The 15,649-nt window shown below is 31.4% G+C and overlaps 1 protein-coding gene across 1 annotated transcript in view; it reads right to left on the bottom strand.

Moving 5' to 3' along the window:
* LOC146531887 (putative phosphatidate phosphatase) overlaps window positions 1–15,649 on the bottom strand; it is a 74,895-nt gene that overhangs the window by 46,171 nt on the left and 13,075 nt on the right. The window contains exon 2 of the mRNA XM_085197187.1: window positions 6,955–7,106. Within this exon, the coding sequence (XP_085053313.1) occupies window positions 6,955–7,106 (152 nt within the window). The remainder of the gene's footprint in view (window positions 1–6,954; window positions 7,107–15,649) is intronic.

The raw sequence follows: 15,649 nt of genomic DNA, 5'->3' as shown, positions 1-15,649 counted from the left end.
TACTGTAGTATTTACGATTAAATAAAATTCTTTACAAAGATTTTCTAATGTAATGAAATTTTTAAGATTTTTTAACGATATAAGTTGTTTACCTGTCTCTCTCTTCTCCCCAATTATTTTTTAACAATTACATTAAGAGACAGGTAAATATTTCATTTAAGCAAGCAAGTATCTATAGGTACAGTAAACATAAAAATACAAAAAACTTTCTCAATTTTTCGCTTCACCTATATCCCAAATATATCTAGGTAGGCAGAGGAAATAATGTTAAGACACTATTCCAACGTTCCGCCCAATTTTCGAGACATTACGTATCGATTGAAAAATCTACACAGTGTCCTATCTTGTCTTGTTACCGACCGAAGAGATTTCCAATTGGAAATCAAATCCAAAACCATCGCGTTTACAAACAAATAGCACACCATAACCATATTTCATTAATAACATAAAAAACCCCCAACTTTAATGAAACAGTATGTAATTAATTAAAAAACAACATATAACAGAAAAATCTACATAAAAACGTTTTACTTGGCACGGCTATCACAACATTCGCGTCAACATAAACATAATAAAGTAATATCAGTAGGCGTATAAAAACAAAACGTCTGGCGAAATGCCAAGTAGTTATCTTCGGTCAAGGCGGCGAAGGAAGCGAGTTCGACCTTGGATTATATGAAACGTAGAGAACATATACATATACAAAAAAATAAACTTTCCAATAGAAGAGACGGTATGTAACAACATGTTACATTGAAATGTTAGTCATTCCAGTCAATTTTATAAAAAAATATTTCTATTTATAATTCTTTTGTAAATTTTTTCTTAATAAAATAAACAAAAAAAACTATCTTTCCGTAGGTTTTTATGTAACTATGTAAATTTCGAAATAAAATAAAAATTATTCCATTGATTTTTATTTTATTTACTCAGTACTAAAGTTGGAACTATGACTTCGCTATACGCTTTAAAAGCCAAGTACAAAGCTGTCGAGGTTATCAATAATAATTATCCATAATTATTTGAGATAATGCGAAAGACGTATGCAAGTTGAAAGTGTTTAATACAATTTGCTGATTAAAAAAAAGCAGCTTAAAAGTTCAATTGACTTTAATTAAACAAATGAATTTTGTACAGACAAAACCAAAAAAAAATTCATTGACTAAATTAATATATACTGGTATGTAATATATTCCTACTGGTTTAAAAAGTGGAGAACGGAGAGTTTAAGTTCTATCTTACTACATCAAAAACTCAAGAATTAAATAAATATAAGTAACGAGATAAAAGAAAATAAAAACAATGTTTCTGTGTTACATTCATTTCTACAGTTATAATGTAATAAATAGTAATTGGCGCATAAAGATGCTAATCAATTTAGATACGCGGTCTGTATTCTTTGAAACAAGTTGTAAGGTAAATATACATTTCTAACAAGCAAAAGCATCAATTAATATTCAAATCAATTTCACGCTGTATCCCGCACAGAACAGGATAGGCAGAAAGAATATAGTGAGAAGAGACTTCGCTCCAAACTTTCCGCCGAAGCTTTAGGGGTATTGTGTGTTGAGTGACGTTGCGCTTTTTGACATCAGAGCAAAGAAAATGAAAATAACCAAGTAAACTAAATAAATATTTTTGGGAATCGAACTCACAACCTGTCGCAATTACATTGCCACGCCTATACCCTTACGCCGACCTCAATTCATTCTTAGTTGTTAAAACTTCAATTAACCAATTAAAAAAAAAAGAATAAGAACAGGTGTACCGTTGATACCACCACCATCTTTCTGCTTCACCAACCATATAGCGGAAGGCTCGATAAAATTAATCTGTCAAGTTTGATAAGGCTTAGATATGAATCTAAATTTAATTATTTTTTTTTGTTAAAAAAAACCGGGCTGCCCTAAAAGCTTTGCCTAGTGAAAAGGGTTAACTTCGTTTATTTGAATAGCTGGTGCCCGCCGGTCTTTAGAATGTTTAACTTTTAACAATATTGGAATAAAATATCAATAAATATTGAGGTCATCGTGGCGATTGTAAACGATGGTTGTGGGTTCAATATCAACTCTGGGGAGTGAATCGTCTTCATTTTGCCATTTTAGCAGTAGCAAGTGCTTAGTGCTTAGTGTTACGCCGTTCAACACGTAGTGTTTCGAATTAGGGAGAAAGTAGAGAATAGAACAACTAGTTCTTCTGCGATTAGGTAAGACATTTCGTTCATCAACTTCACTAATGCGTTTTTTGCATATACATACGCTACATCCCATACATAGCAGGTTGACGCAGCCTGACAATCTAGTATTAAGACAGTCTGTTATCCATTGCCAGCCCGTTCTCCACTTTCTGTTGAATTATTCAAACATTGGTGATGAGTGACGGAGCTTAACGCCGCGTTCTAACCCGTAACCAGAGCCAGAAGATGAAATATTTCATTGTCCCAAGTGGGAATCGAACTAAGCTATTACAGTCGCACGTTTGTACCTCTGCTCTATGACGGCCTCAAAATAAGAAGTTACAAATACTCTACCATAAGCGGATCGAACCCACAACCATAGCAAAGAATTGAAGAATCTTCTTTAAAGAAACTCAATATTATTTTTGCAAACATCTGTCGGCAATGTAAATGTAATTGGCACTTGATTTATTTTTACGATACAAACGATTAATTATTTTTTTTATGAAACGTAAAGCTGACTTCAATGTTTTCAAAAATAAATCTGTAGACATTTCGAATTTAATGGGTTCATTCTCGTTTTTTAAGAAGGAAGTAACAGCTTCCATAAATTAATAATAATATTATTCGCGTTTTAGGCACACCCTTGGGCCCCGACGGCTTCCTCCACCTAATAAAAGTGTGTTAAAAAAACATAGTTTTCTTATATAAAAACTAATACCAGCTCCAGAGATTTACGACAGAGCCAAACCCTTTTCTTAAATTCCTTTGACAAAACACAAGTTGTTAATTATTAAAATAAATATCCGTTGATGTGAGCAAACCTGTTATTATCACGTAGTTACTTTATCAATCCACAATATCAGTTTAAAATTTAACTACGATAAAATAAGAATATATTTTTGATATAATTATACAATTTAAGTATTAAAGGTTGGCACATTGCAGTGTAGACTGAGGGAACCTGGGAACCTAGTGTTAAGACACTATCGTTTCCTTTTTACCGCCGAATTCTGAAGGCATTGCGTGTTGAGTATCGGAACTCAACGCTCCGCTCTGCCTCATTAATAGAACGAGGACATAAGAATATTAAATAACTACTTAAATTTCTCGAAAGGGATTAGAACCTACAACCTGCCGCTTTTACAGTAACACACATCTGGCACTGTGCCACGACTGGCCTCCTAATTTATTATAATTTTTACATAAAAAATATTTATTTCTATGGTGCCTTTGATTAACTTGTAATCTATAGAATACAGACAATATAAAAATAGATTATTTAACCAAAACGATATATAATTTCACATAAATAAATATTTAGAAATATTACACCTACATACTTTAAAAATAATTTATTGTATCATCTTTCAAAACGAGATAAATTTCTCGTTTAATACAAACTTAGAAATTTAAGCTGTAAAAGTTGAACTTTAACAACCATCATTTTAATATAAACAATAATGCCACACATGAGTGTTCAAATTTATTGATAATAATTGGATACCTTTTAGATACCTATTGGGTACCTATTGGATACCTATTGGATACCTATTGGATACTTATTGGGTATCGACTAACGTTAGCTTATATTTCTTTATTAAGTGTAGGTATAATAAATAATAGAAATGGACACTTTCGTACTACCAATAAGATAATGTTAAAGGAGTTAACCTTAATGTTTGTTTTTACTAAAAAACTTGCTTCACGCTGTATCCCGCACATAGTAGGGTAGGCAGAGGGAACCTAACCTAGTGTTGACAGTCCGTTCCTATTAAAACGCTTCCTTTCCCATATCGTCGAATAAACATAAATATTAAGTTTTATTATTATCAATAAAAAAATATTTGATTTAAATTAATAAGTATATTAATGTAGATTTTAATGGATTTCTTCAGTTAAGATTATCGTAAAACATAAAATATTATTATAATTTAATAAAATACTACTACTATTTATATTACTATTTATATTCCTTCAAGCTTCAGTTCATATCGTAATTAAAAAGATACTTTCCACATGTCAGACAAGTGTCAACAGAAAAATGAGAGGCACCAAGAAATCGATATCAGATATACGATCTTCCAATATCTATAGCTGTTAACGATTTTAAGAATTAATTAATTAAAATTTCATAACGATTTAATTAAAAATACGCTTTGCCTTGACACCAGAGCGAAGATATAAAATGAAAATATTAAATATTACATGTTCTCGAGTGGGAATCGAACCCACAATACCTCATACAGGCCTAGTAAATACACCTTGGACAACATCATATGAGCCAAGTCATTGGCGAGGTATTATACCTAATACGAAAATAGCTTCCACTATTACCATAACAAAATTGATTTACGTTTATAGCTTTGGTAAATTGAAATATTCATATGTTTAGAGTATAGCATGAGATTATTTATATAGATTTATATTATGTTAAATTGGTTTCAGTGTAAGGCTTGATGGGAATTATTACTTTATTATTTAAGTTTTGTAAATAAAACTTTACATTATAGTTGCTTTTTCCTTAAGAATAGTCACTTAGTCACTATCTAAATTTTGAGTGGCGGAACTCAACGTCGCGCTTTATTTCCTACCATTTTTATTGTTATTTCCTCTGTTTACTACTTATATTTTTATTGTTTTTTCCTCGAGTGGGAATCGAACCTTAAACGTATCAAATACTTCTTTTGGTTTCATACAATATCTAACTGTCTAATTCAGCTATTTCAATTTTGTTCATAATTTTATCTATCTATCTATATTTGTAGTAAATCTATATAAATAACAATATGAGATATTTATTTTATATACCAAAACAATTAATACGGTAATTTCACGAGATTAGAATCGTTAAATTACAGCCGAGATGGCTAGCCGCAGCATCCCACACATATGTAGTTTGAATGGTAATAAATTTGACCGCATCGATCGTGGTACAGATAAAACAAATCAAGGCCTATCAGAAACAAATCTATTTTATAAGGGGAACTACCGTGTTGTTTATTTTTTTTCTTAATTTCACGGGTAAAAAATTTAAAAAAAATGGTGTATGTTTTCTTTTTTTTGAGGAGAGATTCTGTTATAAAATGTTACCTACAATAGCGGCATCACAATTTTTTATTTTTTATTAAAAAATAAAATGTGACTTTTAATTTTCTAAAACAAACCATTTAAATAACTAGTAGTTACTTATATTTGTCTTGTTGACTCAGGCTACTTAAATTCAATTTCTGGTGAGATACTAAAGAAACTTCAGAGACAGTGCAGATAAAGAAAACTTAATAAACCTAATGTTAAGACACTCCGTTCCCAATAAGACACTCGTGTTCCCCACTTTCTACATTCTAATGGAGCGAGGAAATGAAAATATTAAACATTTAATTACTCCGAGTGGGAATGAACCCGCAACTCAGCCACGACAGCCTCTTATCGCTGTAAAAAATATTAAACCTTTTATACGAATTTCCATATGTATACAGTTACATGTAACCAATACGTGTTTAATAGTTATAGGAGATAAGCGAAAGGTGACAATATGTAATGGTCGACCAAACATCAATGGTAAATATTTACAAGCTATCGACTATCGAGTGTTCGACTATGGGGTCTTGGAACTTGGTTAATTCACACCTTGGAAAATTATATTGTGGACGTTAGAAATTCTTATTAAGCTAATAATGCGTGAAATTAAAAAATATCTTTAAACCAAGCTTTCTAGATTATTTAATGTACAAATCAAGTCCTTTCATTTGACACCTATTAACGAAAGTGTACAAAAATTTGTAATCCGCCATTTTGTTGCGGCGGCCATTTTGTATTACATTAATATTGATTATATGTAATTTTATTGTCATCGGAACTGAAGTAGTAATCCAAATTTCAGCTGACTCTGATACTGGGAAGTAGGTCAAGTAGAGCTTGCAATATTTTACATACATACACAGCAAGTTAAATAAAAACATGTTAAAATATATGTGTAGATAGTTTAAAACATATAATATACCTACTAATGTATTATATTCTTTATTTTCATTCATCTTTAAAATTTTTTTTGGAATTATAAGAATGAGAATAAACGATAACTCTTAATAAATATTCTATCAACACTATTTATTATACCTATATCATAAATATTCTATTAAGAAGAAAAAAAAATTAGAAATACCTAAATTCACATACATTACATTTCAAAGAACCTTTGGTCTCAAAAACAAAAAAAAAACCATAAAATGTGACTTTTTTATAAATACAGTTTGCGTAATTTCGTTTCGTTCACAATAATAAACGTGGGATACACGAACGACTCTAAATAATTTGATCGACCTTCGCTGTCCAAAGTCACGCAATTTGTAAAATTGTACTAAAATAACTTTATAAATCTAAAGTACATTACTAATGTTTAAATTACTATAAAAAATATCAGTTATAAAAAATATATAAAATAGAATTATTAGGAGACTCGAGAAAGAAGAGAAAAAGAAGAATGTCTAAATATAACATCAATATTTTTCAAATTTTTCGGCATAGCAGAACAGCATTTGTGTGTCGAACGGCAGATCTAAACGCCGCATTCTATATTCTAGCCCAAAGTAATGATAATGATTGTCAATAAAATAATTACCCCGAGTGGAATTCGAACCGACAACTACTGCGCTTACAAATACAACATACAAAATTCAAATTCCCCAATAATTAACTAAATTAACATTTTATCATCAAGCAATATATGCATGACTAATAAGTAAAATTTAATTTCCATAGTATTTTTCAACACTTACCGTAAGCACAGGAAGGCCAATGCCAACAATGTACAGCATTACATTGGTGACAGTGGAGTCTTTGTAGGGGTGCTTCAGAGACTCATCGTCACAGAAGAACCCTCGCTCGTATGGAGTACCCCATAGATAGAACACCAAGATCAGAAATCCGACTGTAACAAATGGAAAAATATATAAGTAAGTAATATTTTGCTTTGCTTTATTGTATCTGTATCATACCTATAGAAGGGTAGAAAGATAGAATGTAGTGACAAGACACTTTGTTCTTGAGTATGTTGTGTTGACTATCAAGGCTCGCGTTGTAACTTACTAAAACGGGAAAATAATATGGTCAACTTTTCACGGTACCAAGTGTGGGGGTTGTGGATTCTATTCCCATTCAGGGCATTCCTGAATCCCGTTTTGTACAAAAAATGGCAACGAATAAAATCTTGATATAGAACTCATTATTTTTGATCTCAAGTTTCAAATTATTATTATAAAATGTACGTACAAGGAAATGAAATTTAAAATTTACTATCTCAATATGACAGAGCAATATAAAGTAAGCGTCGTTAAGTTACTACCGCCATTACACGCATTTATTATGATTGTAAAATAACTGAACGTCGCTTTCATTTAGTCCACAATAAATAATTTTTTTAGCCTCTCTCTGTATCCTGCACCTATCAGGGTAGGATAGGAAACCTAAGAACGTAATGTTAAGACACTACGTTCCCATTTAGACATTCGCTACACCGCCGCGCTTTTACTTGGTTACCAGAGCGAGGAAATTGAAATCTGAAATATTTCATTAACTCGAGTGGGAATCGAACCAATTACTTATCGCGATTACTGACTGACCTAGTATTAAATAAAGTCGAAATTCGTTCAAAAATAATGCTCATATATTATTTTAAGGCAAGCAACTGTTCTATGAAAATACTATAAATAATAGTAATAATATAGAACATAATAAATCACTACGACAATCAAAGTTGGTAGTCATTAAAATCAACTGGGAGACATAAAGGGGGAATTTAAATTGGTGTAGAGTGATCCCATTCTCGCATTAGTTCCATTGTTACGATTGTTTCTTCTACAAACAGACGGACGGACAAAAAACATCAGGTAGGGGACGCCTTGCCAACGAAATAGATTGTATAGAAATGTTACCATTTTTTTTAGGGATTTACACGATGAGTGATAATTAAATGTGTTATTAAAAAAAAAGATTTAACAGATTGATATTTGTAAAAAAATATGTAACAAAGCTGATAATATTATATTATGATTTCTATTGGAAGTGTTAAAACACTCCGTTTTTCACCTTCATGATGGCGAGGCGGCGAGAAAATGGAATTAATGAAATCTCCTGAGTAGGATCCGAACCTACAACTGAATAATGAACTTGATTAAAGGCAAAAAGTTTCTGCTTAAGAAAAAAATACTTATAAGAAACCTAGTATTAAAAATTTCGAGGCATTCCATGTGGTTCGAGATTGCCGGAGTTAAGCGCCGCCCTTTGTTTTTGTTACTAGAACAGGGAAACGATAATATTAAACAATTGATTCTGAGTGAGCCTACAGTCACAAGCTGGTGCACGTGCGCCACAAGTTTCTTTTCTTACATGATGAAATATTATACATTCATATAAATATTACCATTAACGCAAAAACACTTTTCATATAGTACATAAGTAAAATATACATTTTTGTTATATTTTATAATTTATTATTAATAAAAAAAAATCTCAATCAAAATCCCACAAAATTAAAACAACCGTCGCTTCCAGATAAACAAACACACATCCAAAAATCCTTAAGCCAATAGCCCTTTGTTATTGATCTCGGTTAAAAATAACAAACACCCCCCATTATCGTTAGTATGGCATGTAGAGTGGAGAGTGGCTGGCGCTCTACACTAAACACTATTACTTATTGAATTTCTATGTTGTAGATCGAAATAATTGATATTTTTATCTTTTCCTGTAAATCCTCGTATTATATTTATTTAAAGCGAACGTAATAAATGTTGCGATATTAATAAATTATTTTTGGGGTACTTTTTTTATGTTACTACATTTCCTAATTGACATAGGTTTAGAGGAATTTAGTGTTAAAAGACTCTCTTTTCTACTTAACACCCATTATAAAGAAATAATTTATTACGTGATGGGAACAAACCCTTTGTTTTGCATTACAATTGTAAAATTTACTTTAATTTTCCTTTTCACCTCATTCCTCGGGACAAATGACATAATTATTTTAATTTTCCCCGCTCTGGTAAAGGCAAAGCGCGGCGTTAAGTTGCGTCGGAAAATAGGCGGAGTGCCTAACTAATAATAAATGAATAGCGTCATCTCAAGTTTCAAATAAAAAATTAAAACATAAATTATTAAATATAAATTAATATACTATTAAAAAATGTTAAATTTAAACTTTTGCCTTAGCGTGTCACCCCAAACCCCACATTACCAAAAAATAAAAAAAAATAAAAAAATAAAGCACTAGCATTCAACTAATAACAACATCAAATTCATATGCAAACAGAACAACACTAGTCCATTAAAAACAAAACTATGATTCACTATGGCAACACTACGAAATGGGGCGACGACCTCTTACATAAGAGTGTTAGATTACGTTTACAGCCACCCGCCAGTGTAATTTCCTTGAATTTGACATGTCGGTATGAAAATATTTGTGTTTTACGATAACCTTAACTGAGAAAACATTCAAATTAGCTTTGAATTTGTTGAAATCTACAACGTTATTATGTTTATTATTAGATAATTTAAGATTTTTATTTTTGTTAGTCTAAGCGCGACATTGAGTGTCGCTTCTCAACGAAAAGCGGAGAACTGAACACTACCTCTGCCTATCCTACTCCATACTGGGTACAGTATAAAGATGAAAAAAAAAGGAATTCAGTAAAAATAACACAATTGCCCATTAAAAAATTAAAATATCAGTTATCCGGATATTATAAAAATAAGGATAAAATATTTCTAAACATTTATTTATAAAATAATTGTAATCATTGCCTATATAATTATAACATAATCTATATAACATAAAAATGTTCTTTACTTTATATTATAATTAGTTCTAATAATCTAACATAATTATTTATAGCACTTTTATGTAGTAATACAGTAATAGAGCTTTGATCTCGTTAAAGGGAACCGATAAACAGGAAATAGTAAAAGTATCTCTTGCAATTTGAAACCGCAAGCATTGGCGGTTTAATTATATTTCAGTTTTAATTGACAATATATTAATATTTTTAACTTCACGCTGTATCCCGCACATAACAGGAACCTAGTGTTCAGGCACTCCGTTCCCATTAACAAACTGTTCCCCACTTTTAGCATTTAAAATCCACGCAAAAACGTTAAAGCCGTTAAGTTTATGCATATAAATCGAATGAACCCACTACCGCCGAATTCAGTCGAGCATGTTGGCAACAATGACAATTATGAGGAGAATAATGACATTAAATTTAATTAGGCTCGTGTATGTATGTATGATAAATGTACATGAATAAATTACATCGCACGCTATAAACTCATAGACACGTGTTAGTTACGCATCAATGGCAGTCAGTGTCAAGGTCTCGATCATTGAACATTATAAATAAAAAAAAAATTGCTTACGATATTTGCTGTAGAAGCAAAGAAATAGTTTTTTTTTTTTTAATTTCAAAGGAAATAATTATTTAATACGATTTGGATATTCCATTTTGTTTCGATATTTTTCTTATGCATGTAAGGATATAATAAATAAACATCTAAACCACATCTAAATTGAATTTCCCTTTTTCCGTTATTTCTCCACTTCATTCTACCTTTTATGAATAAAAATATATAAAGAAGCAAACACCTATGGTTATTTCCGCACTATTGAGTGCCAACTTTAAAACATTACCGAAAAATCAAAACCTAAAACCATATTAAAAAAATGTAAAAGGTGATCGATAACAAATCGTTATTCGAGCTTCACTTATCATAATGTTAACATGAAAAAGGAATTTATAACTAAAGGTGTAAAAGCTGATAAAAGTGCTGATAGCTGTTGATTTAAGACCACAACAAACAAAATGTATGTTAGTCAAATGACATTAACCTTTAACTCCTTAGTGAGTTATATAAATATTACGCCATCGTGACGCCTTTGAGAAGACTGACGTTATAAATGGTTATGGGTTCGATTCTCGCATATTTCAAAAAGTAGATAATGGTATGGTAAAGGTAAGAGAATATTTCAGAAATCCATGAATAATCGCAATTAATAGGGTAGGCAGAGGCAAACTAATGCAAAGACACTCCGTTCTCCACGTTCCGCTGAATTTTTTGAATCATTGCGTGTTGAGTGGCGGAACTAAACGCCGCCCTATATATATATATATATAGAGATATGAATCTTAAGTACCAAAGATAGAGCTCAAAGTTAAAGAGCAGTAGATGAAAATTAAATTTCAGTAGTTGCCAAACTGCGGTCGACGACTCCAGAGATAATTTAGTTTGAAAATACTATACGCTATTCAAAGCCGGTTTGGCAGCGCGGTGGATCTTTACAGTCCCATCATAAATATGTTAGTACATGTTTGTTTAATATAGTTAAGCATGAGACAATATTTAACTAGAATATATTTTCTCAGTTATCTTCTAAAATTGACTCCCGTAATGTATGTAAAAGCAACCACCGAGAATATACTAATAAAAGATTAACCTTGAAAAATAAAAAAGAAGCTATCGTGATATAGAGACACAAACGCGATGGTTGTGGGTTCGATTCCCACTCGCGGGAATGAAATATTTAATATTTTCATTTCCTAGCTCTGGTGTAGATCATTTCCGCTCAGCTCACATAATGCTTCAAGAATTCGGCGAAAAGCGAGGAACAGAAGTGACTGTGAATGTGTGATGGAATGGAGTGAATGGGGAATGGAGTGTTTGGACACTAGATTTCCAGGTTTCTTCAGTCTATGCTCTACATGCGGAATACAGTGTGAAGCTAAAAAAAATAATGACCTTAACACAAAAAGATCAGATCAAAAGAACTTGCAAAATATCTCTAGATACACCCATGGTTCTAACCTCCGTAGAGTTGGATTCCACCACTCATCAAGCAATACCGATATAATTCATGTACTACTCGTAATTTAGACCGAAAGTAGAGACCAGATTTAGCCTTTAATAATCATCTATTTAAATATTTTCCCAGAGATACTACTGTTATTAGCTTAAAATATATTTAAAAAAAAACATTTAAAGATTTTGGACGACTCCCATTTAAAAATTATCACAAATGATTTAAAGCTTTTCGTGATATGAAATAAATAAAAACATATAAAACCTACCTCTTAACCAAACAAAAATTATACCGAAGCCCACGTCATATTGCAAAAAACACGGTTATTGTTTGCGATTGTAATCAGCGTGATACAATCTTCGCCCACACGTATGCTTTGAACAATAAAACTGGTTTTATTTTTTTATTTCATACATTCAATATAAAAACTTGATAAATGGAAGTGCTTAATCATATTTTTTTTTTATAAAAAAATGGGTTTTAGAAACTATTAATTTAAGTTTAATGAAGTAATTTATAAATTAGCTTCACGCTATAGCCCGCACATAGCACGGTAGACATAAAGAACCTGGGAACCTAGTGTTAAAACACTCCGTTCCAATTAAGACACATTTCCCACTTTCCACCGAAATCGGGATACATTCCGTAAGTATTTAAGAAAGGAGACAATATAAAAATTGAAATAAAACAATACAATTGTAATTACGAAATTTAAAAACAAATTAGAAGTCTAAACTATTAAAAAAATATCATTTTTTGTTATTTCTATGCATTACTAAGAAAACCATGAGATTAAACGACAGACACAAACACTGTGCCAATCAATTCGTATATCAAAGAAACTTTTAATTATTGTAGATGTGATTTTTTTATGAAATTAATTATAAAATTTGCTTTTTAAATTCTGATATTGTTGCTAAGCCGAATTGAAATTTGAATTATTAAATAATTATCTATCTTGTTCTGAGAATATTTTTTTAAACATTTTTGTATGAGAACATCTGAACTTCTCATTTGAAGGTTACTGGTAATTCAAAAGACCATTCATGAGGTTTTTATTTTGTCTTACTTATATAACCATTTATATCCTCAAGTAGACAGAGACAACCTAGAGAAAGATCAAGTTTGTGGCGGTAAATCAATCCTGAAATACCACATTTGTCGTATGACCCCGTAAATATTTGCTTTATTCTGTGTTTCAGTTGTTATAGTGGCAGAAGATATATATATATATATATATATATATATATATATATATATATATATATATATATATATATATATATATATATATATATATATATATAGTATATATATATACTAGCGGCCCGCCCGCGGCTTCGCCTGCGTGAACGTTACTATTAATTTGACGTCCATGAAAAATTTTATACTCCTAGCACTTGTAGTAACAAAGTTTCATATAAACTCTCAACCCCAAAAATAACTCCTTAGGAGTCGAATATTGCAAATTCCCGTCTTAGCGAGCACCTACGTCCTATAAGTAACTCCTATGCAAAATTTGAAATTCCTAGCACTTGTAGTTTCTGAGATTTCGTGATGAGTGAGTGACCTTTCGATTTTATATATATAGAAGATAGAAGAGATAGAGTAGATATGCTAGTGTAAAAATTTCAACTGTCTAACAGATTCATGAAGTACACCCTAGTGACAGACGTACAGACAGACAGCGGACTCTTAGTAATAGGATTCCGTTTTACTCTTTGAGCACGGAACCCTAAAAATATACTTTTTTACCTATCAAGTAGGTACTGTTTACAAAAGTACGATAGTTGAGCACATTCCGAATTCCACACGACTCGTGAGCAGTCATTTTTTCACTGTATCTACATTCAAGCCATTGTCTCAGACTCATTCGTATTATAATTTATGATAAATATGGCGGTGCATGTTTTGGTACATTTACATGTTACATGGCCGACATATTGTTATATTGTTTACATTTTGACGGACACCGTTATATTTGTATTTGTTTATTGTTGTAGTAGAAGTTTTCAACTAGAAACTTTGAAATGGAATTGTTGAATCTTGTAATGGGGGTCGATAAACCTTTGTATGCAATTGAATGAAATATATTTAGGATAACCTAAAAAATAATTTATTTAGGATTCAATAGAAAAACATCAAAATTACGATCTTTTTAATTAAGCAGGGTAGGCATAAGAGACCTAGAGTTAAAACGGCCCGTATATCAATTTCTATCGAAGCCACAACTACCGTGTTTAGAGTCAGACACTTTCATTGCGCCACTACGGCCTCACATGTAATCCCGGCTGGTTAATTTAATGAGAGGTAATATAGCGAACATATCGTCGGCTTACAGTGTAAACTGTAAAAATTTTCTGCTAAACTAAACTTCTCATAAAGTATGAGTATATACTGTAAAATGTAAATGTGTAATAATTTTCCTTTCTCCGCATTCTGCCAAAATTCGAGTCATTGCATCGATTGAAAATCGAACCCATAAACATCACATTAACAGTTAATGCTGTTCCGCTACATCTGATGGCTTAAAAAAAATAATTAAAATAAAATTTCTAACTGTATTTAACCTTACATATTATAACAAGGATATTCTATGGGATTATATCCCAAAAGAAATGTATCAACAACTTCCATCCTGCAGCGGGGTCATTGCGCGATCACTCCATTAAGTGACCATCCTTATTACGTTTCATAGCAATTAGGTTATATTTGATTTATTTTTTCTTCGAAATTTTGATTAGAATACAGAAATCTGCTAGAATCATTTATAGGACCAAACTAAAAAATAATAGTTTTTTTTATGCTGTACAATTTAGGAATTTTCCCCGTAACTATAACAACGGAAACTTACATGAAATTAATTTAGATATCGCAGTTTTTACTCTTCATTTAGTTTCACAGCTTATTAGGTTGGACAGGCTGCTGTAGAGATATTGCAACATACCAAAATATCTCGATGTTGGTACCTAGTAATAATTTTTACGAAAAGGCGAAAACCGATCGTAAGTGGCTTCATATCCCAACTCGCGCTTGGCCGATTTAATGCGGTTGTGATACTAAAGTAGGCATAATTATCCATGTGCTTTTAAATCAAAAGTCTGTACATAACCTAAAAAGAACTATATATTTCAACTCTGCTTCCACACGTACCCGATAATAGTACTTTCGGAATCGAACTCACTACCACCATTGCATATCATTATTATTATCATAAACAGCACGTACGACTACATACAATAAATTTTCCCGTTTCTAACTTTAGTATGACGTTTTACAGCGTATTGCCTTCCGTAATCCGTAATAGGTCACTTTCAGACGGCAACAGCGGCCCATTCATGCGGTAATGTTTTTATTTGAACACACTGTATACAAGTACGAGTATACACGAACTACCATTATTGTTGAATGCAAGTCCAGGCTTGTTTTGGAATCTCTTTAAAATGAACATTTGGCATTTTGTTTCCATAATGACCTTCCTCTAATGTGAATTTGAGAAGGAAAAGTATAGTAACTAAGGGTTTATGCGCTACTTTTGTTTTTTTTTTATGATTTTGCATAAAAATATAATTATATTTTTAAGTTACTAAATGTTCAAGATAAGGATGAATTTTTGAGTG

Source organism: Heliconius melpomene, chromosome 14, assembly GCF_056956725.1.
Source record: "Heliconius melpomene rosina isolate 202511_hmr_F chromosome 14, ASM5695672v1, whole genome shotgun sequence".
Classification (NCBI taxonomy): domain Eukaryota; kingdom Metazoa; phylum Arthropoda; class Insecta; order Lepidoptera; family Nymphalidae; genus Heliconius; species Heliconius melpomene.
The sequence above is the reverse complement of the archived record's forward strand: the minus strand, read 5'-3'. Positions and strand labels throughout refer to the sequence as shown.